This window comes from Mirounga angustirostris, unplaced genomic scaffold (assembly GCF_029215605.1).
Source record: "Mirounga angustirostris isolate CCGP_5_RB_7025 unplaced genomic scaffold, mMirAng1.0.hap1 SCAF_2, whole genome shotgun sequence".
Classification (NCBI taxonomy): Eukaryota; Metazoa; Chordata; class Mammalia; order Carnivora; family Phocidae; genus Mirounga; species Mirounga angustirostris.
Genome location: NW_026991710.1, coordinates 129,281,787 through 129,305,759, shown reverse-complemented (window position 1 = coordinate 129,305,759; position 23,973 = coordinate 129,281,787). Strand labels below are relative to the sequence as shown.

At 40.3% G+C, this 23,973-nt stretch overlaps 1 protein-coding gene across 3 annotated transcripts in view; it reads right to left on the bottom strand.

The window, feature by feature from the left end:
• The window catches only part of TMEM131L (transmembrane 131 like), a 161,307-nt gene that overhangs the window by 38,338 nt on the left and 98,996 nt on the right, over positions 1 to 23,973 (bottom strand). For all 3 annotated transcript variants that reach the window (XM_045880270.3, XM_064585192.1, XM_064585191.1), the window contains 12 exons: positions 14,415 to 14,492; positions 14,066 to 14,219; positions 12,506 to 12,564; positions 12,081 to 12,189; positions 10,085 to 10,178; positions 9,432 to 9,585; positions 8,422 to 8,592; positions 7,025 to 7,094; positions 5,817 to 5,934; positions 4,586 to 4,727; positions 2,919 to 3,028; positions 1,629 to 1,701 (listed from right to left, as the gene is read on the bottom strand). In XM_045880270.3, the coding sequence (XP_045736226.1) occupies positions 1,629 to 1,701; positions 2,919 to 3,028; positions 4,586 to 4,727; positions 5,817 to 5,934; positions 7,025 to 7,094; positions 8,422 to 8,592; positions 9,432 to 9,585; positions 10,085 to 10,178; positions 12,081 to 12,189; positions 12,506 to 12,564; positions 14,066 to 14,219; positions 14,415 to 14,492 (1,332 nt within the window). The remainder of the gene's footprint in view (positions 1 to 1,628; positions 1,702 to 2,918; positions 3,029 to 4,585; positions 4,728 to 5,816; positions 5,935 to 7,024; positions 7,095 to 8,421; positions 8,593 to 9,431; positions 9,586 to 10,084; positions 10,179 to 12,080; positions 12,190 to 12,505; positions 12,565 to 14,065; positions 14,220 to 14,414; positions 14,493 to 23,973) is intronic.

Here is a 23,973-nt window from a genome sequence, read left to right as displayed (position 1 = left end):
AAAAGCTGATTTTTAGTATTAAAACTCTAATAATAAAAACACCCTTTATTAAATAGTTCTTATATGCCAGGCACAGGAATATAGTAAGGTCTATAAGATGCCGAGCATTGCATAAACCTTACTGAATCTTCCAACATTACTGTAAGTGAGAGAGAGGAGGCTATAGAGAGGTTAAGGAATCTGCTCGGGGTCACGCAGCAAGCCCATGTTATGAGCCTGGGTTTGGAAACCTGACTGTCCAATTCCCCCTACTCTTCACTAGAGGAATTACGTTTCTAAAAGCAAACCAACATCAAAAAAATGTGTGCTATCTTTACATGACAGAGTTCTAATAAGAATTTTGAGTTAAACTTTTAAGTGTCTCAAAGGCACTGATACCATTCTTGATGGCAAAAGGTGTACTCTCCTTGGGGGAAACCTTCGATCACAGATGAAAAACTTTTTCCAAGTGAGTTGCACCATTTGTTCAAATTTGAACAGAACATTTATATGTAAAAGGAATTTGGCATTATTTCTGGAATTCCAAATTATATACGGTTCAACCACGGGGGCAAAAGATCTCTTAGTATTTTGGACTAATTTACCTCCCAACAGCCCTGGGAGGCTGCTCGGTGGAAAGGAGAAAATGAGGGAATGAGTACAGCAGGCTCACTAACAAAAACAAGACCACGCAGCTGCCTAGACCGCTTACAAAGAGAAAGGAACACTTGCTGTAATGTGTTTCCTATTGTAAGTCTCTGTTAAATCCACTTAAAAACTTGTTTTGATGAGTTTTAACTCTTAGTTGGAGGTTATCTGGTTTCCCTCTTTCTGCTATTCAAGTTCACCTAGAGCCAACAGCATATCTTCAGAGGGATAAGTGCCAAGAAAGAAGAAAATACCCAAGGCATTTAAATACGTGTGTATTAGAAATATAGTTGTGTGCCTATGTGTGCTTGCATGTGTGTTTGTACTCATTTAACAGATGCTCCATGTCTGACTTGATCTCACACATAGGATACTTGTAAGGAAAACACTCGGCTCCGTACAAAGAACCACAGAACTACTGAGTGGAAACTAAGAAACAAGGCTGCCAAGTGCCCAGACAACATCTTCACCACATGACATGTTTATTCCTCCTCCCTAAGTATTTGTGCAAGACCTCATGAGTGCCCAGAGGCTTAAGAATTTCAGAGAAATCCTTTTTTACAGATGAGGTGAACATCACAGAAACTGGGTAACTTGCTCAAAACATGAAGCCAATTTGGTAGGAGAAGATTTTTTTTTTAAGTGTATTTTTTACCTTATGCAGCCCTAAAAAAAACTGGATGGGGAAACTAAAAGAGAATTGTAAATTCCGGGGTCTCAAGTTTTATGGTTTTCTACATAGCCCTGATTCAGTTGTTATTTCTTCACTCACATGAATCCAAACTATCAAATTAAAATGATTTACAGGCTAACATGAACCGTACAGCTCCTGCTGCATTCGTTAATTGGAAAAATCTGCTATGTGTGCTTAATGTCTAGAATATAAAAATAAGAAAGCCACATATATTATGAAAAGACGCTCGAAACATAAATCAGTAGAGCCCATATGCTATGTGTATAGTTTGTTAGCATTCTCTTTCTATTTAGAAAGGACATCCTACCCGGTAAGGGCAAGCTTGGGTGAGCTGGAATTCACCAGTTGTGAAATTAATCATCTGCATATCGGTGCCAAACCTATAAAGAAAAAAAATGTTTGAAATAACATTCAGATTGCCAATAAAGAGAGACTAATATGTGTGCACATATACCTATTATGTGAGTACATGTATTTGCATACACAATTCACCCCATCCTGTCACTAGCGTGTCCCAGGCTCCTGCACTCTCCCTGGCATATTATAAGTGCTCAATAAATATCGTTGAATGAATGACTTTGGTAGCACAGAATGTAAAGAAGCATATGGTAACAAAAGTTCTAAATATGGGGGCGCCTGGGTGGCTCAGTCGTTAAGCATCTGCCTTCGGCTCAGGTCATGATCCCAGGATCCTGGGATCCAGCCCCGCATCGGGCTCCCTGTTCCCGCGGAAAGCCTGCTTCTCCCTCTCCCACTCCCCCTGCTTGTGTTCCCTCTTCTCACTGTGTCTCTCTTTGCCAAATAAATAAATAAAATCTTTAAAAAAAAAAGTTCTAAATATGAAGTATTTTTTTTCCTCCAAATGGTCCATATAGAACCTGACAGGAAGTGACTCTCAACCAAGGACAATTTTATCTCCCAGTGGACATCTGGCAATACCTGAAGACATTTTTGGGAAGATCCTACTGGCACCTCTTGAGTAGAAGCCTGGGATGCTGCTAAACATCCTCCAAAACGCAGAACAGCCCCTCCCCCCAAACATAAAATCATCTTGTCCAAAATATCAGTAGCACTGAAGCTGAGAAACCCTGGGATCAGAGTAGGTTCTACGAAGCCAAGGAAGAGAACGTTCTAAGTGAAACTGCGATTGCTTTGTAAAAATAAGATGTAACATGAACATCTAACATCTTTTAGACATGAACTAAAAGAATGATCATCTTTTCTAACACTCAGTTAAAACGTACTAAAACACTAAACTCACTTTCTTGTGTCGCCCAGAGATCATTGTGATTTAGATTCTAAATTTTAGAGTATATGTGGGAAAATCACAGTCCTAGAGATTCCCCGGCCAAAGAAAACAATATTCTGCCAGGAAGTAGCCTTGACACGGTAACACTAAAGATGCCACACAGCAAAGGGAAGTGGCAATTTCCATCAAGGTATATGCCCCAGGGAGCTGGGTGTCCAGGTACCAGGGTTAATACTGTGTACACCCGCATACAGGTTCCGGGTGAAAAATGTGAAGGACTTAGAATAATTCTGAGTCGTAACAATAGTTCCCAAACCCTGTCAGAAAGTCCTCAACCGGGCACTTTACCATTTATGCAGCAGGCGCACTGCAGCTTCAGGCTTGGGGTACAAGGAGAGAGGCAGGAGCTGCATGGAGACTGGCCAGGAGGAAGGGTTCTTCACCACAAAGTACTTCACCTAGATACGGGGAAAGGCAAATCAAAACCTGGAGAAGGACATGGCGTTGCCCCCTGAAATAATCCTGCAAAAAATTCATAACCTGAATCTAATCATGAGGAACCATCATGCAAATCAAATCGAGGGACACTCTAGAAAATAAAGAGCCTGCCTTCTTCAACCATGTCTCTGCTAGGAAAGGCAAGGAAAGGCTCAGGTGACAAAAAAAGATGCAATCATGCAATTCAAGATCCTGAACTGGATCCTGAACCAGGGGGGCGGGGTGGGGGGGAAGCCTACCATAAAGTATGTCAGTGGGGTAACTGGAAAAATCTGAATATAGATTGCATTATGCTGATTAATGTCACATTTTCCGATTGTGATAATTATACTCTGACATGTGGGAAGACGCTCCTGTCCTTAGGAAAATCACACTGAAGTAGAAACAAGAGGGGCATAGCGTCTGACACTCTCAAATGGCCCATAAAAATGTGTGTGGTGTGTGCGCCGAGAAAGAGAGAGAAGCAATGATAAAGCAAATGTGGCAAATGTGGAAACTGTGACTCTCTGTGAAGCGTGATTGGGAGTTCTTGGTACTATTCTTAAAACTTTTAAGTTGAAATCATTTCAAAATGAACATCTGTTGGAGAGTCTTCATATGCCACCCCTAAGAAACCCAATGAGCGCCTCACGAAGGGTAAATTATCACCCAGACCACACGTGACGCAGGCAGCTCTTTGGCAGTCAGACTGGAGACACACATGGAAGCCTGCTGGTGTCCCTTCGCTGTCTTTGCCTTTCTCCGGGCCTCCCGAGCTCCTCAAGGGAAGCACACACAAGTGGGCACACTAAGGACAGAGAGTAGCAGGCGGACAGAGCCTGGGCTCCTGATGGCATCGCACTGCTGCTACAACCACTTTGGACTTCTCCCCTTTGAGCTTCTCACATGAAACAAGCTACCTCCTACGTAAGCCTGTGTCACTCAAGGTTTTCTCAGTGTAGAGCCTTGTGACTCTTGATCTCGGGGTTGTAAGTTCGAGCCCCATGTTGAGTGTAGAAATTACTTAAAAAAAAAAAAAAAAAAAGGGACGCCTGGGTGGCTCAGGCGGTTAAGCGTCTGCCTTTGGCTCAGGTCATGATCCCAGGGTCCTGGGATCGAGTCCCGCATCAGGCTCCTTGCTCGGCAGGAAGCCTGCTTCTCCCCCTCCCTCTGCCTGCCACCCCCCCTGCTTGTGCTCTCTCTCTCTGACAAATAAATAAAATCTTATGTAAAAATAAAAATAAAGTCTTAAAAAAAAAGATTTGCTCTGTTGTTCATAGCTGAACACTTTCCTGGCAGATAGATTTTGAATCAAAAACAAGCTTCAGAAAATGTATTTGTTTCATGCATTTGAGTTTTACTCGTTGTGTTCTTCTGACACTTCCCTACAAAATGCACTAAACAGCCTATGTGTGTCCCTTAAAAATGAACTTAAATTATGTTTGGTTCTGAAACAGTATTCTCAAGGTGGAAAGACCCTGGTAACTCAAGAACCCGAGAGCTGGGGCGTCGCTGACAAGGAGACATGCGACCCTTACCACGCTGCTCCTCAGGGCAGTTGCGCTGAAGTTCAACACCAGGCTGGGCTCTCCAATCAAACGAGGCAGAAAGAAAACAAAGGATTCCGACTCCTTGGATTTCTTCAAGCGACCAAACCGCGTCATTCCTAAAACAGTCCTCCTGTGGAATTCATAAAGAAAAATTACATTGAAAAATCATTTTGACATTTAAAAAAATGAAATCACTAAATATCAATCCCACTAAAAGGAACAAGGGGTCTTGGGGAAAAATATGGCTTATTCTGAGTCTGGGGAAGAGAAAGTACAAGATGATCCTGAAACATCCTGTCTTACTAGAAAGCAAGGAAGTGCTCAAAGAATGAATGGTAAGAACATTTGAGGCTACCAAAAAGCTAGCCTGAAGGGGCTCTCATCAGTCAAATCTGGGACAATTTAGCATCAAAAATAATAATGGTGGTAAGTGGTGGTAATGAACAAAGAATCCACAGGGATGCTGAAAAAGAATGTAGAATAAACAAAACAATTATAAACATCACCATTTTTGCAGCCATCGATCTAACAACTAACCGATCCAGGCAAGAACTATCAATGGATGCTAAGATCATGGGGTGACATGCTCTTAGAGAACAGGAAATTTATATGATCTCAAATTATCATAGCACATATTATTTATTAATTACTTATTAAAGGAAAAATCCATCTATAACAGAGAGAGATCTGTTACACATACAATGGGGAGAGTCAAATGATTCAACTTAGCAACACCAACAATGGGACAAATTGACATATATGTCCCTTCCGAGGTGATGCAATGGTAAGGACATAATACCAACCAAGTAGTCAGCACTCTTCCCAAAAATGTTTAAAGCAAACGTAAACTTGAAACCCACAGCGCTGAAGGTTCTATAAGACAAACGGCTAAGACTCTCTAAAGTGTCAGCATTATGAAAGATGAAGAAAGGGGGGGCAGGGATACACGTCTAAAGAAAATTAAGAAAACATGACAACCAAATGCAATGCATGATCCTTGAATGGATCCTGGATTTATGAGGAATATTTGAGTATTCACTGTACTATACTTTCAATGTTTCTGAGGTTGGAAATTTGTCAAAATAAAAGGCCCAAGAGAAATACTAATTCTTAAAAACTCAGTCGTGCAAATTCAATAAAGTACTACGTAGTAGTGTTCCCCCTCTCTGAGCCGGTGCTGAAGAAAAGAGACAAGCAAAGATGAACACAGAAGACATACTTGCAGCCATCACCAGTTTTAAATTTCTTCCATCTTTCATACAATTTATTGGCAAGTTCTGAATCCACGTCCCAGGTAGACCGATCCAGAGAAAGACTCCCTTCCCAATTAGGACTTTCTACAAGTTAGACCAGATGTAATATTTAGGTGTACAGAAAATGCAATTCAGTTAGGAAAGAAAGCCACAGGCTGTCAGACTTCTCAAACTGAGAGGAATGCCAAGCGAATCAACATCCCCCCCTTTCCTCTGACTGTACTTTACTAGGAGTCCCTCTAACCCAATGGCAAATGACATATCAAATAAAACAAACATGTATAAAACAAAACTAAACCGAATTATGTAAAGGTAATAATAACATAAAAGACACATGGCTCATGAATACAGCCTGAAACAAGTTAAAATTATTCTTGGAACATTTTTAACAGCTTTCAAGCTAACAGGCTAAACTGTTTCCCTGTAAACAGAGCTTGTCATCATCCAAGTCTTTCAGTGATTATGATCAATGCTGATAGACAAACAGCAGTCCTCCTAAAGAAGGGCACAGAGCAGGGGCTGGGCCTGAAGAAGGTGCATGTTTATAATTACAAACTGGCCTCCTGTTCACCTTGCCCTCTCTACTTATTCGTTCTGTCTGATCTGTGCTAAAGAGCATACCAGGATGAGAAAGTCGGAATCTCCCCAAAGACATCTTGTACTGTACTGTAACAGTCTCCTTACATTAAATATTTTAATAAATCAGAAGGCAGGAGAAGGACTAGAAAGAGCTTCTATATCAACACCATGTATTTCAATCTCACACCACAACTAGCACCCCCTGTAAGATGTTTATGTTCCTATAACTAAAGTCTTCAAATGCAATTCCAGGTTATTTTTACTAACTTGTAGTCAGCCCTTTTATAAAAGAACCAGAACCTTCCAATTTTTCCTGGACACAAGGCTGCTGTGACCATCAAATGACGTGTTTGGAAAAAAAATCCCTTACAAAAAGTTCAAGGGGACATTATTAACACAAGTACCTTGGGTGTTTTTGGAGGATTCTTAACAATTTCAAGTCATTCTGTGAATGATCATGCTCTTTAAGAATAAAATATGACACAATTATGTTTACAGTATTAATTATTCCATCTAGAAATGCTATTTTTCCTCACTACTTCCCACCCAACACCAAACTAGAGTTCTATAGAAAGCCTAAGGGCAAAATACTTACCTGTTTTTGATTTTCCCATGAAATAATGCATGCCACAATGTGCTATCACTTCAAAACCCAGACTCCCTTCCTAGATTGAAAAGTAATATATGAATAACTTAAAACACAACACTAAACATAAAAATCCTAATGCACTCAAATGCGAAGCAGACAATGGCCTCCACCTCAGTGAATTTCTCTTTAACCAGAAGCCAAACAACAAGAAAGTGAATTCTTAGCTTTCCTTCTCCTTGAATGAGCGCTCTGAACTGTCTCTCACAGACAGGATCACGGCAGGGGATTTTGCACAATCTTCAATGCCCATAGGGACAATCCTTGGGCCCCAAAGACACAAAGCTGCCTTCTGAATTAGAGGTTAATCTCAGGACACTCCTGATAGGCTTTTTGTTTTTTAAACTGTACTCTAATCTTCTGGAAAACAGTATACCAACCTATAGTAACTCCTAAGCCACTTGGGACATGTAAACTGATGTTCCACTTCCTACATGTTGGGAAAGCACAGACTTGCTACTTCCTACTTCCACATATATGTGAAACCTGCCTCTTCCCTCCCACAAGCAGCTCTTCTTAAAATGCAACTCTTGATCGGAAAAAGGAGATTTCTAAGAAATCTCCCCTGCTCAAAATACAGATGAATGGAATTAACCTTGCATCTTGTGTAGTTTAATTTTAGAGGTCCTACCTTTAAGCCTATAGCTAAGCATGAGGCATTTCTATCTATGAAACACCAACACTAGTAAGTGAGAAAAATCATAAAGATGGTTGCATGAATGTCTCATAGTGAAAAATTAGAACCCAGCGTTATACAGAAGAGCTTGGATTAAAAAGAAGCAATAACAGTAACCAAATGAAAATAAATAAACATTAAGAAAAAAATGAGACATGTTTAAGATAAGATCTAAATTAAATACGGCTTACCCAGATTTTAGAAAGCATTTTAATTGATAACCCTTTCAGGTTTTAGATTTGGCCCACTAGAGAAATGCAAGGATACAAGCAACTGAGAGTCACTTACCCGAGGCCTAACTAAAGCATTTGACCATCTAGTTTACTTGAATTCATTGCTAGTATGCACCAAAAGCTCAACTGTGTTTTCTATAGCAAGCATATATTCCTTGCTCTTCAAATTTTGGAAACAAATGAAAATGAGATTAATCTATTTGTATTATTTTATTCCAGAACCTCAAATTACTTTATGAAAAATAGAAACTCTTTCCAAATAAAGAGTTCCATATCTAAACAACTGACCATATAACATTGGCCTGGTAATATCTTTCAAATTTCTTAGCTAGTCTTCAAGAACTCTAAGCTTAACTCTGCCAATAAAACCCAAGCACTGTAAGTTAACAAACAGTAATTATTATGAAAATTATAACACATAGTGTTGTAAATAATACCTTGGTTGGGGCTGAGTAAATCTGTAGAGGTATTGCAAAAATGGCACCTATGTTTGTAGTCAAAAATACATTGGTGAATAGGTTTATGGCAATGTCTTTAACAGCAAGTTTCAAAGAAAATATATTCCAACAGCCTGGAGGTAGAAATAAAGGGCCAGTGAAATTCAGAATCTGAAAAGAAAAAAAGCAAGAGAAATTACTTTTCCTAACACTAATTAGGATTAAGACCATTATAAAGTTAGTCACCATACATTACATCATTAGTTTTTGATGTAGTGTTCCATGTATGGTGATTCACATAACATAAAAAAAAACAAAAAAAACCCCCAAGGGTTCTAGAGGGGAGGGGGGTGGGGGGATGGGTTAGCCTGGTGATGGGTATTAAAGAGGGCATGTACTGAATGGAGAACTGGGTGTTATATGCAAACAATGAATCATGGAACACTACATCAAAAACTAATAATGTAATGTATGGTGATTAACATAATAAAAAGAAAAAAGAAAAAAAAAAGACCATTATAAAGTATGATACTAAAGGTCTTCTGTACTTTTAAAAATATAATTTTACTCACTTATTTCCAGGTCAAAGATTGAAATATTTTTATATAAATAACAGGTTTTAAATGTTGTGTATGCTACTGCTTTTAAATTTCACAAAAATAATCTTGAAATTTTCATGGGGTAGTATTTTGAAAAAGTCTATTTTGTCATTAATTAGGCTTACTTTTAATAAATACAATCTTTTTAGTATAAATTATACACTGTAATTTTTTTGAACAATGGTAAGAGCAAATATCATTTAAGAATATATCTTGGTCCCTTTTAACTCCTTGAACAACAGTTAAAAAAAATAAAGAGATCCCAGAAGTAACTCTGAAAACATTGAAAGAAAAATACTTGCTTTAAAAATCAGAAGTAAAAATGAAATTTTATAAATATTAATTTCATAGCATCTGACCTTAAATAAAGCTTAAAATAGGCTAAAACCTGGATAAAAATACCATACGCACCTTTAAAATGTGCTTGGTTTCCTTGGAAACAAACACATCCTTTAATACAATGCCACGGTCGAAATGGTTGAGGTACCACATTGACCAAACTCCTGACGTGTTCTCGTGAGTCTCTATGTGAAACTGGGCTGCAGAGGAGTCCATTCTAAAATACCTGTGAACAGAGGACATCACGCCATCAGCCTGGAGCCTGAGACAACTGTCAGCACTCACCGTGCCTCTGAGCGCAAAAAGAGGAGCATCATAAAACGTCAAAGAATGAAGGTTAGTAGTGCTAGGAAACAAGCTTCGAGACTGCCTTCTTCAACCTTCATGCCCACAAGGGGAGCATCTGAAGGCCAGAGGGGAAGGGACCAGGCCAACTCACGGAAGCCGCCAGGGCAAAGCCAGGACCCAAAGCCACGTCCTCTTCCTTTTCCCACACCCAGCTCAGCTCCCTGGCCCAGGACCTGCACCGCTAACTGAACCATCCCGTTTCCTCTCCCCTGGTCTGCAGTCAGCCCTCCCACTGTTTGTTAGCTGTGTTAATGTATGGAAGGCAAGTCCTGAGAGAGAGAATCATACACATCTTATCAGTAATATTTTTAAATCATTGCGAGATGAAAACAAACAAACGAACATACGATTAAGGGAAAGTGGAATCATTACCCTACCCTTGAACCACAGGAGAGGAGAGACATGCTTTTAGTGTTGAAGTGTTTTTTATTTTCTTCGTGTCCTCTTTAATCCCATTGTCACATGATGTAGCTGTTTTGAGACACAAAGAAATAAATGTGAACAAAAACAAGATCTTTGTTTTATTTATAACTTTCTAATTACTTCGCTTTTCAGCCTCCATTAAAACAGTGCATTGGATATCAATGGTAAAATCCTTTCTCAAACACTCCTATCTTTTTCTCTGCTGGCTTGTTGCCAATCATTTAAAACACGGTGTCTGCCACCCACCCCTACATCCACCCCTTTTTTAAACCAACCTCTCACTTCTTCTTTTGGGGGAAAAAAAAAGAGAGAGAGAGAGAGAGAGAGTGAATGCTTTGTGGCTTCTCTTTACAAAGATCTGCATTCACCATAAATAAAGTCTTTAGTTCTGCCAGGGACGACAAAGGTGAAAAACGATGCTCAGCTGGGTGGGGTGAAGCATGTGGAGACATGAGCAAGAAAGGAAGACAACCAAAATAGCAAGAAGGAGCTTCACAGTGAAAGTAGGAATGAAGTCCAAAACATTGTGAATTATCAAAACAACACTTTCAAGCTTTCCTTGAGCTAGGTTGTAATATTAAGACACTGGTATTGAATTCTTAACTCTGATACTAACACTCAAGTCTTTTTTTGGGGGGGGGGGTGGATTCTATTTATTTACTTGAGAGAGAGAGAAAGAGGAGAGCGCGGGCGGGCGTGTGCGCGAACGAGGGAGGGGCAGAGGGAGAGGGAGAAGCAGACTCTGTGCTGAGCAGGGAGCCTGACTCAGGGCTTGACCTGAGCTGAAAGCAGATGCTTACCCAACTGAGCCACCCAGGCTCCTCTAGTCTTTTTTTTTTTCTTTTTCTTTTTTTTTTTTTTAAAGATTTTTATTTATTTATTCATGAGAGACAGAGAGAGAGAGGCAGAGGGAGAAGCAGGCTCCCAAGGAGCAGAGAGCCCGATGCGGGACTCGATCCCAGGACCCTGGGATCATGACCTGAGCCGAAGGCAGATGCTTAACCATCTGAGCCACCCAGGCGCCCGTCTTTTTTTTTTTCCTTAAGCTACATATATGGCTCCAAAAAAATATTCAAACACTAACAAAAATGTGAAAATAAAGTCTACCATTCACCCCTGAGTTCCCACTCATCTTAGAGGAAACAACTGTTAGCAGATTCTTATGCATCCATCCAGTGTTCTGTACGTAGACAAGTACATAGACCCCCCTTAAAAAACACGACATGCACAATTCACCAGCCTCCTATCGATGGACGTTGACACTGCTTTGTTGTCACCAACAGTGCACATTTCTGTAGGTACAGTTGTGCATATATACATGAGTATATCTGCAGATGGTTCCTTGATGTAGAAGGATCAAAGAGCATCTATGTGCATTTTAAATTTTCTTAGATTGTCAATTTTCCCTCCAAAGAAGCCTGCATTGGTTTATACTCTTGTCAAAAATATCTGTTTTTTCCCCCTAATCATTACCAACACAGAATATTAACAATGTTTTTATTTTATTGATCTAAGTAATAAATTATATCTCACTTGCTGCTTTAATTAATATTTTTTGAAATATAAGTGAGGCAGGGCATGTTTTCGTATGTTTAAGACCATCTGCATTTCTTTACAGGACTCTACCATAAATAAATAAGAACCCAAAGTGAGGACTGGGTTTATACTCACTAGATCTGCATTGCATTCTGCACCAAGAAACACAACTGGGGCAGTTAAGCTTTAAATGCAAACTCCTACACATGTGGCAGAATAAAAGTGACATCAACAATCTCATTCTTTCCATGATTCTCTCTTAGAACTATTAAGGCTGCAGTATTATAATCAAACTCATTTACTTCTGAAAACCTTACTTATTACTCTGTAGTTCTAAGTCATTTCATAGAAAGAATGATCATAACTAGATAATGAAAATAAAAAGACAATCTCCGATATTTTTAAAATCTATACCTTTGCAAGTGAAAGAGGCGATTTTTGTAAAGTTTGTCGTGGAAGTAGGTAGGAGGACTGGTTCAAACTGCAGGGACAGAGCATCTCTCTGTGAGAAATGATGTACGTCCTACAAAAAAAACTCCATATTACTATCCTCAGCTGGGTGAATGTTTATCCAATTTGAGTCAACTCTGTTAAAAGAACTAAATGGCTCAGACTGGCATACAAGTAACTGCTCAGCATATGTCTCTATAACAATATGAAGGGGGTGCTGACAACCTTCATCCTAATACGGGTTCAAGCAAGGGAAAATGGGTATAAATTAAAGCAGAAGAGAACTGAGACAAGTGTTTCTGTATCTGTTCCTGAAAAATCGTCATGCTCTGCAATTAAACACACACTTGTCAGCTTAAAATTTACTTTATGTAAGCATTTACAATTACCTGTATCCAAATAAGGCTGTTTCCTGAATGTAATATATAAATATTTACTGCCGAATCATCTGTCCAAAAAAATCAGAGCAATGAGATTAAAACAAAGAGCCATCTCATTCTCACACCTTAATATAGTAGTTAAAATACCATATTACACATTTCTATAGAAAATGTGACTCGTTTTTCAACACTACAATTGAAACAGGGAACTATTTTCTGTTGGGTATTTTTTTAAGTCACAAGAAAAAAGATCCATACAAAAAGATTGACCTACCAATATAGGATCTCTAAATGAAGATGAACTACCAGTGGTGAAATTCTGAGTTTAGGGCCATACTATAACTCCTCTGGATGAAACTAACCAATTGGACAGCTTTATTTATTTATTTATTTTTTTAAGATTTGATTTATTTATTCATGAGAGACAGAGAGAGAGAGAGAGGCAGAGGGAGAAGCAGGCTCCCAAGGAGCAGGGAGCCTGATGTGGGACTCGATCCCAGGACCCTGGGATCATGACCTGAGCCGAAGCAGACGCTTAACCATCTGAGCCACCCAGGCGCCCTGGACAGCTTTAAATAAAGCTATGTCCTCCTGTTGATTAGACAGTCCCTCATTTCCTTATTTAGATGATCATATTTGAGGAAAAACAAAACCCTGGGATCTCAAAGCACAGCCTTCCTTTTAATCTTCACCAAAAGTGCTCCCCATGGGACAGGGGTCTTCTCTACATTGTTGTCTACCTGGCCATTCTGAGATGGAAAGTAAATGAGGCTTGACCAACAATTAAGACTCCCAAATAAAATTATGCTTTGCTAACAATTCTTTCTCTAGATACGTATATATGTGTTTATATGTGTGTGTGTGTGCATGTGTGTATGTGTATACATATACATACAAGTACACACACACACATATATATATATATACATATACATAATATACAAATATACCAGCACAGTCTTGCTAACCAATGGATAATAGCAAATGTCTACGTTATAAATGTCATGGACTATATAATATGTGTTGCCTACCAAAGTTCTTAGAAACTTAAACTGATGAACTAGGTAATTTCTGGTACATGGGACACACATTTTCAAAGACAAAATTCATAGAAATGAACACTAAAATTCACACTATCCTCACTTGCCAGGCATCCAGGAACAACCAGCACCCAATCAACTATTAAAAGTACACATCGGCATGATTTAACTGAGCTTCTGCAAATCAATAACAATGGAACAAGAAACAGGAGACTTAAAATACTCTGTGAATATTTATATTAGATTCTTGTGCCTGTTTAACTTGTTTACTATCTCCAGAATGCCAAGAAAAATTATTCCCAAGGTAACTCAGAATGGTTCGCAGTTGCCACTTAATTTACTCCAAAATAATAGTCTTACTAGCAGTTGCAGATTGAGAACCAGTTACTGTTTCAATCTTTTAATAATGAAAGCAAAGGCTCTTTGTCTTGCATTGCATATATGATAGAATCTACAAGTAAATGCTGTAAGAATGATGATGCAGGTTAATCAAAATATATAATAAAAATTTTAAAAGATTCCACCTTACCTGAGGTCCCAGATTTATCTGTAGCTACATAAATAATAGAAAGATGATCTAACAAATCTTGTGTGTTTTCTTCAAATTCTTTTGAGGAGTTTTCCATGGTCACAATTATGCTCATTTGTAGCCGTAAAACATCATCAGATTCCATATAACAACTCTGAGATTGGAGGGATGGAAAAAAAGGAAAAACTCAAAAAAAAAAAAAAAATCATCCAAACTTGGTGATTTCAAATTTAGGAAAAGAAAAGCAAGGACATGTGTATTTCTGAAAGCAGAATATGTCATTTTATTTTTGATTTCCAAGCCAAGAGGCAGGAAAGGAAGGATAAAAACAGTGAATTTTTTAGTATACCTTTAATTGCTGACACACTTTATTATGTAAACTGCATTCCAGTTGCACTTGCAAGAGGCTAGTATTAGTGGTTTCTTCCTAAAAGAAGAAAAAAGGGGGGGAAACACTTAAAAGAGGCAAAAAGTTCAATCTCATATTCGTAGTAAACTATCATTTATTCAGGACATTCATTCATTCATTCATTTAATAAATATTTGAGCATCTGCTAAATGATGGGTATTATTCTGGTAGCTGGAAATAAACATGAGTAAGACAGAAAACTGTCACTGAGCTTACATTCTAATGGAAATCATAAGCTCTCCCTTGGGCAACATGAAAATTCCTATTATGGCAGTAAGGAGATAAATATGTTCTAAATATACACAGGAACACTGTAGTTTGGCATTTCTTATACTTTCTGAACATTCTGTTTCAACATAGGAGTCTTTCATTTCAAAGTAGGTTCACACCCAGTAATAGCCAATTAACTGTTCTTATGTCTGCCTTCCATTAGTAGAATGACGTTAGAAGTGGTGACAAAACACTCAGAGGGGTCTAAAATTCCACTGGCCATCATGATCATTTTTGATATGTGAAAGAGCTATGGACGGAAGAGACCAAAGTAAATGAAAAGAACGCAGAATTTCGTCAAATTCAAAGATCTTAACAGCCATACGGGATGATAAGTGGCATATCTTTAAGAGGAGGAAATGCAAACCCCAACCCAGGAATGTAGCCGTGTGGGTGGGAGGGTGGGGGCTGCATACAGTGAAGGCACAGAGCAGTCAGGTAGTGAGGCATGTAAATCCAAACAACCTAAGCTGTGAGGGCTCCTTTTTTGTTCAGTCTGATGTGTCTGGCATAGTGATTATAAAATAAAAAAAGGCACTCGGCTTGGCAGTCACAGTCAGGACACCAGGAAATCTCACTCAGTACAGTAAGGGGCATTCCCCAAATCCTTGGCTGACTTAATTGTGGGTAAGCATTTATTCACTCCAAGAAGATTTAGTATTAAGTAGAACCACCACAATGGTGTTTAATTTGTTAGATTTATTAAGAATTACCTAAGTATATTATGTTAAAAAACCACATTTTTAACTACTGCAATTTTCATTCAGCAAAGAAAGTACCAAAATTGGGGCACCTGGGTGGCTCCGTCAGTTAAGTGACTGCCTTCGGCTCAGGTCATGATCCTGGAGTCCCAGGATCGAGTCCCACATTGGGCTCCCTACTCACTGGGGAGTCTGCTTCTCCCTCTGATCCTCCCCTGTCTCGTGCTCTCCCTCTATCTCTCTCTCTCTCTCTCAAATAAATAAATAAAATCTTAAAAAAAAAAAAAGAAATTCTAAGAAAAATAAAGTACCAATACTGGAATCAAATATAATGCATTTTAAAATGCAGTAAAGAGGGCGCCTGGGTGGCTCAGTTGGTTAAGCAACTGCCTTTGGCTCAGGTCATGATCCTGGAGTCCCAGGATCGAGTCCCGCATCGGGCTCCCTGCTCAGCGGGGAGTCTGCTTCTCCCTCTGACCCTCCCCCCTCTCATGCTTTATCTCATTCTCTCTCTCTCAAATAAATAAATAAAATCTTTAAAAAAAATAAAAATAAAAATAGAATGCAGTAAAGATAGTTAAGGAGTTTAGCCAAGCTTGTAAATGGGACCAAATACTAACCAAAAGCTCTTTTAAAAAGTAATCGCTAGTATCTGCTAGACTTAAACAGAACAATACCATTTGTAAACTGAACCTAAAATCTTAAGGAAGAACTGCATTTCTGAATTTGTCTTTTTGTAAACGAGTCCCACCATCAAAGACATAAAAAGAAAAAAGCCCACTACTCTCTGAAATTGCTTTACCCAAAGTTATAAATGACCGCTTCATATCCCAATCCAATAGACAGACACTTTTCATTTTGCCCAAGTCTTCGGCCAGTTTAACCCCATTATCCACTTGTGCTTCTCTTGGTTCTTCTCCTTCCTCTTTGGCGCCTCCTTTGTGGCTCTTCCCCCTCTCCTCTCAAGATGTTAGAGTTACTCCGGATTCTGTCTTTTGCCCTCTTCAGTCTCTCTCTCCAGGCAAGCTCTGTGACACACTGAAGCTGCCTGCACTTCTCTCTCCAGCTCAGACCTCTCCACACACCTATGTCCAACTGATGGCCGGGCATCCTCCTGAATGCTCACACTCGCCAAGACAGCTACCCTTGCTGTGCGTGTCGTCGTGGCACCATTATTCATACAGTTATTTATGACAGAAACCTGCAAACCAACTTCACTCCACCTCCTCACTTACCCTTCTCACACAAACCCATAACCAAGTTATACTGACCCTACCTCCTCAGTACCCTTGAATCCATTCACTTCTCTTCATTCCCAATACCCTGGAGATCAGAGGTCAGCAGACTATGCCCATGGGCCAAATCCAGCCCACTGCCTGTGTTTGTAAATAAAGTTTTATTGGAACCCAGCTATGTTCATTCTTTTGTGTATTGTCTATGGCTGCTTTCATGCTACAGCTGCAGAGATGAGTACTTGCAACAGAGACAGCATGGCCTGCAAAGCCAAAATTTACTCTCTAGGCCTTTACAGAAGAAGTTTAGGGACGCTTGTCCTCGTGGAAGGGAGGAGGAGAGGGAGGGAGGAGATAGGTAGGCTAGTCTCCCTGTGTCCACCTCTGCCCTCTCCATTCTGGTCTCCACAATGCATCAAAAGTGAGTTTACAAATGTGCAAATCAGGTGGCACCATTATCTGCTCAAAACCCTTCAAAGACCAAATCCTTTACTGTAGCTTCAAAACTCAGGCACCTGCCCAGTCTCTACCTCCTTATTTATGCTCCAGCCTCACTGGTCTGCTTTCTGCTCTGTTTTGCCTTCAACCTCTGAATGTACTCTTCTGCTGTGAACTCACATCCCCATATCCAGCCTTCCTCTACCTAACTAAACCTTCATGTGCAGCTCAAACAACCCCTTCACCAAGGTTTTCCCTGACATCACAGCTGGGGTAACTGCCCATTACTTACACCCACCGCACCTTTTCCCTGACCTTCCTGAACACTCCTCATTATAATGTAACAACCTGTTCAAGGTCTGTCTTCCCCAGAAGATTGTAAGCACCTTGTTTGATGCTTTTACCACAATGTCTACCACTTAATTCAATATGCAGTTAGTGAATGAAGAGAAGTGGGCACACAGCCACAGATGCTTGCTTGAAAAAGGCAAGCTTGAAACAGGCAAGAAACTAAAAATAATAAACAATAGCTATAAAATAAAAGAATATACCAGAACCTGTCATTTGACATGTACTTCTGACCTAAAACTTCAAAAAAAAAAAAAAAAGTTTAAAGAAAAACCCATATCAACACATTTTCAACATATGCATTTATAATAGTTATGTTTTTTGAAAATTTACAGTAATTTAATTATAGGCCTTAACCTCACATGGTAATTGTCTTACCTAAAATATTTCTTCAAATGTTGAAATGTTATAAGTTCAAAATTATGATTTTTGGACACAATTAAACAATCCAATTTGCACAGTGATCTGATATAATATAAAGCCCAGTATTTGGTCATTCTTGGTAAGTTTCTAGATGAATTTATAATTTACCATTTTAAGTAAGATTCCTCTCTTAGCTGGAAGCGTAACAAAAATAAACTACCAAACTCTCATTTGTTGTAGAACATTTCAGAGTCCCACAAGGGGGAGTCCCAGCACCTCCAAACTGTCCTTGAAGAAGGCCAATTTTTCTAGAAGAGCAATTTAAACGTCCATGTCTTTATCAAAAGAACAAAACTATTGTAATCTTAAGAAAGTAAACTATAACCAAACCATGAGCCACCTGGGGCAAACACACACACACACACACACACACGGATTAAATTCTCTCTGAAAGGGACCCAGCTGAACACATTTGTTATGACGGTGGGACATCCCCTTATCCAAGAGTGTGCCTGGGCAGATTATAAAAGGAAAACGGAAACGTACTTCTCTACTTTTCAAACCCCCCAAATCACTTTAACAAATTAGTTCATGAATTTTACAGCTAAAAAATAAAATAATTTCTTGGTAATTACCACGTAAAGTATATGGTATATGGTTCTTGTAGAAGCTGGGGGGAAATGTGGTTTGTTGGGGTTAAATGACTTATCAAAGGTCCTAAGGTTGGCTAGTGGAAACCAGAAAAAAAAAATCTGCAGGTCTTTTAACACAGGTCAGTACTTTTTCTAAGTAAATCAGAACAGACCAAGTCTACTTCTCCTAAATTTAAAAGCTGGAAAGTTCTTCACCATGGAAACACATATTAGAAAACCCTACCAGGAGATAATGCAATAATAGTCCAGAAAATGGCAGTGTTAAAAACCCCCTTTTGTAACAGCTTATATTCTCATGGTTTTGTGTTATGACTCTAGTTAACTGGATCTAAGAGAGAAGAAATCACCTAGTTCTCTTCTTGCTAAGAAACTGGTGTTTGTGCAGCAGGCCCCAGGCAGAGTGTGATTGGGGGGGGGGGGGGCGCGGGGATCGTGTACAAGTAAAGAGGGAAGAAAATGATAGACTTCAAGTCCTGCCCTCTTAGAGGACTTCTCCTAACAAGAATAAACCAACATCTTAACAAAAGCATATGAGAATCTATGATATAATGACTATCAGAGGCCTTGAAATCATGGCGTTCATAGTAATGACCACACACAGAAACCTTGCATTTAAGGAATGGTTAAGGAATATATAAAAGAATTATAGATAAATTCCAATATTAGGTCTTACTTTTCTCCCCTTCCACAATTTGGAACGCTAAATGTTAAAGGTTCTTATCCAGGTAAGTGTCTTACACCAGCATGCGTGTCAGCAGGAACCCAGAGCCGGTATAAGCCACGTGACCGGTCCAGACGGTGGTCCACATATACAGTGCTAGGTATACAGTCTATACAGCAAATGAGCTTGCATAAAATAGGCCCTCTCTTGGGTCCCTTCCCCACAGCGCCCATGCTCTATGACCAAACTCCTAATTTAGTGTTTTCTGCACAACAGATGGGCTCAGCGGAGTTATTAGTCAGCACCATAGAGCTGCCTTCACCCTTCACCAGCAACGGGGCTTCAGCCCTCCCCACAACCACTGCCTTGCTAATCCTCAGATACTTAACCACTGGAACAAAATTCACCTAACATTGCCCGACCCCTCACTGAAATATCTGTAAAAACCGAGGAAATGGCTGGAATTCATTTTTCTGTTTTAAGGGAAGAGGGGATTAAGGTACACGTCTTGCTTTTCCTCTAAGCACCTCTATTTTAGAGAAGGCTTTGCCGTTAATTCAATTCGAGATGAGACTCCAGCCACAAAGCCTTAGGGACATCCCCTACCCTGCCTATGACTCAGTTTCCTCTTAGATAACGCAGAGTTAGTGAGTTCGCAGCTATGTTATGAGCCCTAAATGAGATACACAGGACACAGCACAGGGCACAGAGCAGACCTTCCAAAGGGAGTGTTACTGTCCTTTCTTGTTCATTCACAGTTAATGCATTAAATGAGTAAAATTCTACAACAAATAACTTAAATGCTTCTGGGAAGCATTTTTCCCACATCAAAGTTGTAAGAGGGGAAACTCCTCTTCCACACTCCTTTGGTTTCTAAGAGAAGTGGGTGGTTGTTGTTGTTTTTTCTTAAACACTTCAAGTTCTTTTTGTCTTACTTCACATTTGGTTCAGAACCCCCCAAAAAAGAAGAGCTATTTGTTGCCCACCACCTTCCACCCTCCTGAAATGTGCCAGAGACCCTGAAAGACAGACAAAAAAAGCACTGTGGAGAACAAGTGTTGAACACTTAGATCCTGAGACTTTTCGTTGGACCAAGTGACAGGGGCCTGTATTGCGCAACACTCTGACTTTTGTACTTAGGGAGCTGGCTTTTAACTGTTCCGAGCTGGGCTGGCAGTTTCAGGACAGCCTTGTGGGATTTTCACCTTGGTAGGTCATGCAGCATATGGTGGCTTGATCCAAAGGCAAGCAGCTATTTTTAGACAATTGGATGCTGCTGGGCCTTAAGCAAATGGCTAGTGGGTCCTGAAGGCCTGGCTCAGGCCTTGACCCTGGGCCCAGGCTTGGCAAAAGTTTGGGCTTTGTGATGCAGATGGTGGTAGCTTGACCTTGAGCAATGTGGGCATAGCTTTTACCTAAATAGGTGTAGCCATGGAGAAAATCAGCCATGGCTGTGGAGAAAAGGATGACGCAGTGGGAAAGAGTATGGTGGTTCCTCAAAAAAATCAAACATGGAATTACTGAATGATCCGTAATTCCACTTCTAGGTATATACCCAAAAGCGATAGGAGGGATTTGAACAGATATTTGTACACCCAAATCCATAACAGCATTACATGCAGTAGTCAAAAGCAGAAACAACCCCAAATCCATCCATGGATGAATGAATAAACAAAACATGGTGTATCCATGCAATGGAATGTTATTTAGTCTTAAAAGAGAAGTTGTGACACATATACTAGAACATGGATGAACCCTGAAAACATTACAAGAGAGTGAAATATGCCAGACACGAAAGGACAAATATTCTGTGATTCCACTTATATGAGGGGGCCTAGAATAGTCAAATTCATAGAGACAGAAGGCAGAATAATGGTCATGGGGGACTGAGAGGAGAGGTTAATGGGGCGTTGCTAGGTAGTGGGTATAAGAGTTTCAGCTGGGGAAGATGAGAAAGTTCTAGAATGGATGGTGGTGATGATTGCACAACAGTGTGAATGTACTTCATGCCACTCAACTGCACACATAAAATGGTAGTTTATGGTGTATATACTTTACCACTAGAAAAGGAAAGGGAAGGGGAGAAGGAAAAAGGCCAAGGAAAAGATGTCCTAGTCAGGGCTCCCCTCACAATAGAGAGAGCTTCCAGAACTGGACCATCTGCTTTTATAGCCAGATCTTGAAGAAATTGTTGGGTCCAATCCCATACAGGCAGTACAGACAGGTTGCTCCGAAATCTGTACCTTTTTTACACCTTATCTTCATGGATAAGAGTTGGAACTATGAAAGAATCTAGTTTAAATTCATGTGGGCTGGTCCACAGACTCAAAAGTTCCTCCCCAACTCACTGGCTCTAGATTTATTAATCATCTAAATGCTAACCACTGCTTTAGATGCTCAAGATCCCAAATGACAGATACACAGATGGCAGATTTTATAAATAAAGAAGCAATAAGTGTATAAGATAGAAGATATGCTCCCATCTTGAGTTGAGGCAGAGAAGCCATTTGCCAGAATTACTGCATGCACAAAGAAGGCAGCCACTAAGGCCAAAACAATCCGGTTCACTCTGGACATCAAAGAGGTGCTAGAAGGTTAGGGAAACATGCTTTAGTTTTCCTATCAGAGCAAGATGAACAGAAAACAAAACAAAAAAGGCAGGTTGATGGACCAGGAGGAAGAGAGGGCTCACCTTAAGAGAAAGACTAACCTCTTAGAGAGCAACTAGACAAAACTTGAATGAGAAAACGAGACCTCAGAGGTCCAGCTCGACAGACATACAGAGAGACAGAAGATAGCCTGGTAGCTAACTGAAATGAGGGAGAAAGATCTTTGTGCTTATTGGAGCTTTAAAAAAAATGGAATGAAAGAAGAAAAGCAAGACCTCAGCAGACAGGATTGTTTGCCCCGAAAAAACCAGGCTTTTGTTAGAGGAGTTAGGGAGAAACACACTTCTAAAGCCAGGTGCGGAATCCACAGTAAGAGCAACTGAGGACTGAGACAGCTATCCCCAGGACTACTACATAAGACCTGGGCAGGTTCAGGGGTACAGGGGACAGGAAGATCAGAGCAGAATGCTCGGAGCATATAAGGGAGAGACACAGTTACTGCCCGTGCCCGGGGGCAACATGTTTGAGAAGCTTACAGAAGTAGGACTCAGTCTAAGAGAAGGCACAGCAAGAAGAGGAAACCCATTCAAGGGGAACCAGGCAAGACTATCGAGACAGACTGACCCCAGGCCTGATTTAGATGTTAGTGTGATAGAAGAGCATCTCCTGTGGAAGACTCTCCAACACAGGGAAGAGAAGATCTGTTTGAACAATAGATGCTTTCAGCAGACCCAGAACTTAATTGATTTTAATCTCTCTTCCTTTAGGAGAACTCACAAGAAAATATCTAAAGGAACATCTAGAGGAAAAAAATACATATATATATATAATCTAGACTAAAAAGAACAAGAAAAAAAAAAAAGGACTGAACCAATTCCAGAAAACAGTAGCAGCCTTACAGGTGTTAGAGAAAGAAAAAGACTAACAAAAAAGCTGGTTACATGGCTAGAAACTCAACTGAGCCTTCCTGAGAGGAAGAGGGGCCAGGAGAAGCCAAGCATATCCTGGAGGCATGGCCCACAACTGCAGAGAAAGAGGGGCACACTCACAACCTGGGGGAGACAGTGAGTGGCTCACCACCAACGTGCTATCCCCACCAGGCCCTCAGCTTCCCAAAGGTCAGCAGCAGCTCCCCTCCAAGAATCTGCTGGGAACAATGCTCCACTTGAAACAGGTAGGGCTAAATGGGAAAAGCCTTCTCTAAGTAGGTTCCAGAAGCCTAAGTGAATCTACCATAAGAGGCCATGGAAGCCAGTGTGTGCACAGATCCCAGGGCCCTTGCCCAGGCACTGAGGCTGCTCCATCCACAACAGGGTGACCACACCATTCGGCACAGGAGTGCCAGAAACAAGGGCTCCTTGCAAGGAAGGAGAACAAAGACACACCTGTGACCGGGCTGCCACCATTGCCAAGTGCTCACTTGGAGGGAAGACCAGAGCGCCACAGGGGCTACCTCCCGAGAGAAGCTGGTTTGTATAAGTGGTGCTTCCCCAAGCCCCCGATGTCCCGGGGCAACCTCCTGACAGGAATCTCTCCCCGCTGAGTTTAAACGCAAAGGTCTTGGAATCAGAACAACTGGCACAAACTAAAGCCAAAGCCAAGGTGATGCTCTCCACCCTCCATCCCTCTTTTTGGAAAAATGAAGTGCTGGGAATAATTCTGCTTAGAATTAGTCCTTTGAGGGCTGGGATGGGAGGCACGTTTTCCAAGTCCGGTGGGTGGAAGGTTGATAACTGATATTCTTGTGTGTCTTAAGATTCTAGACTCAAGAGAGGCTCAAGAGAGACTTGATACTTTTTTTTTAGGATTATTTTTTTATTTTTAAGTAATCTCTATACCCAACATGGGCCTTGAACTCACAATCCAAGATCAAGAGTCGCATGTTCTACCAACTGAGCCAGCCAGGCACCCCAAGCAACTTAATATTAAGCCAGTGTAACTTGGGGAAGCCTCGTGCACGCTACTGAGAGCGAGCCCTGGCCGTAGCTGCTGAAGGCTCCCCAGCTCACACAGGCATGGACAACCTCTCGGGCTAAGACCAAAAAAATAAGAAATTGGGGAGGGCTTCAAGTTCTTTTAATGTTAACTCACAAGCCAAGATAATTTGATATGGGACTATAGCCTTGAACTTTCACATCTTGCCAGAGGACTGAATCTCTGAATTTAAAAATTGTCTAAGAGTTTCACAATAGGAGAAGGTTTATATTCATAACTTTTTTTTTTT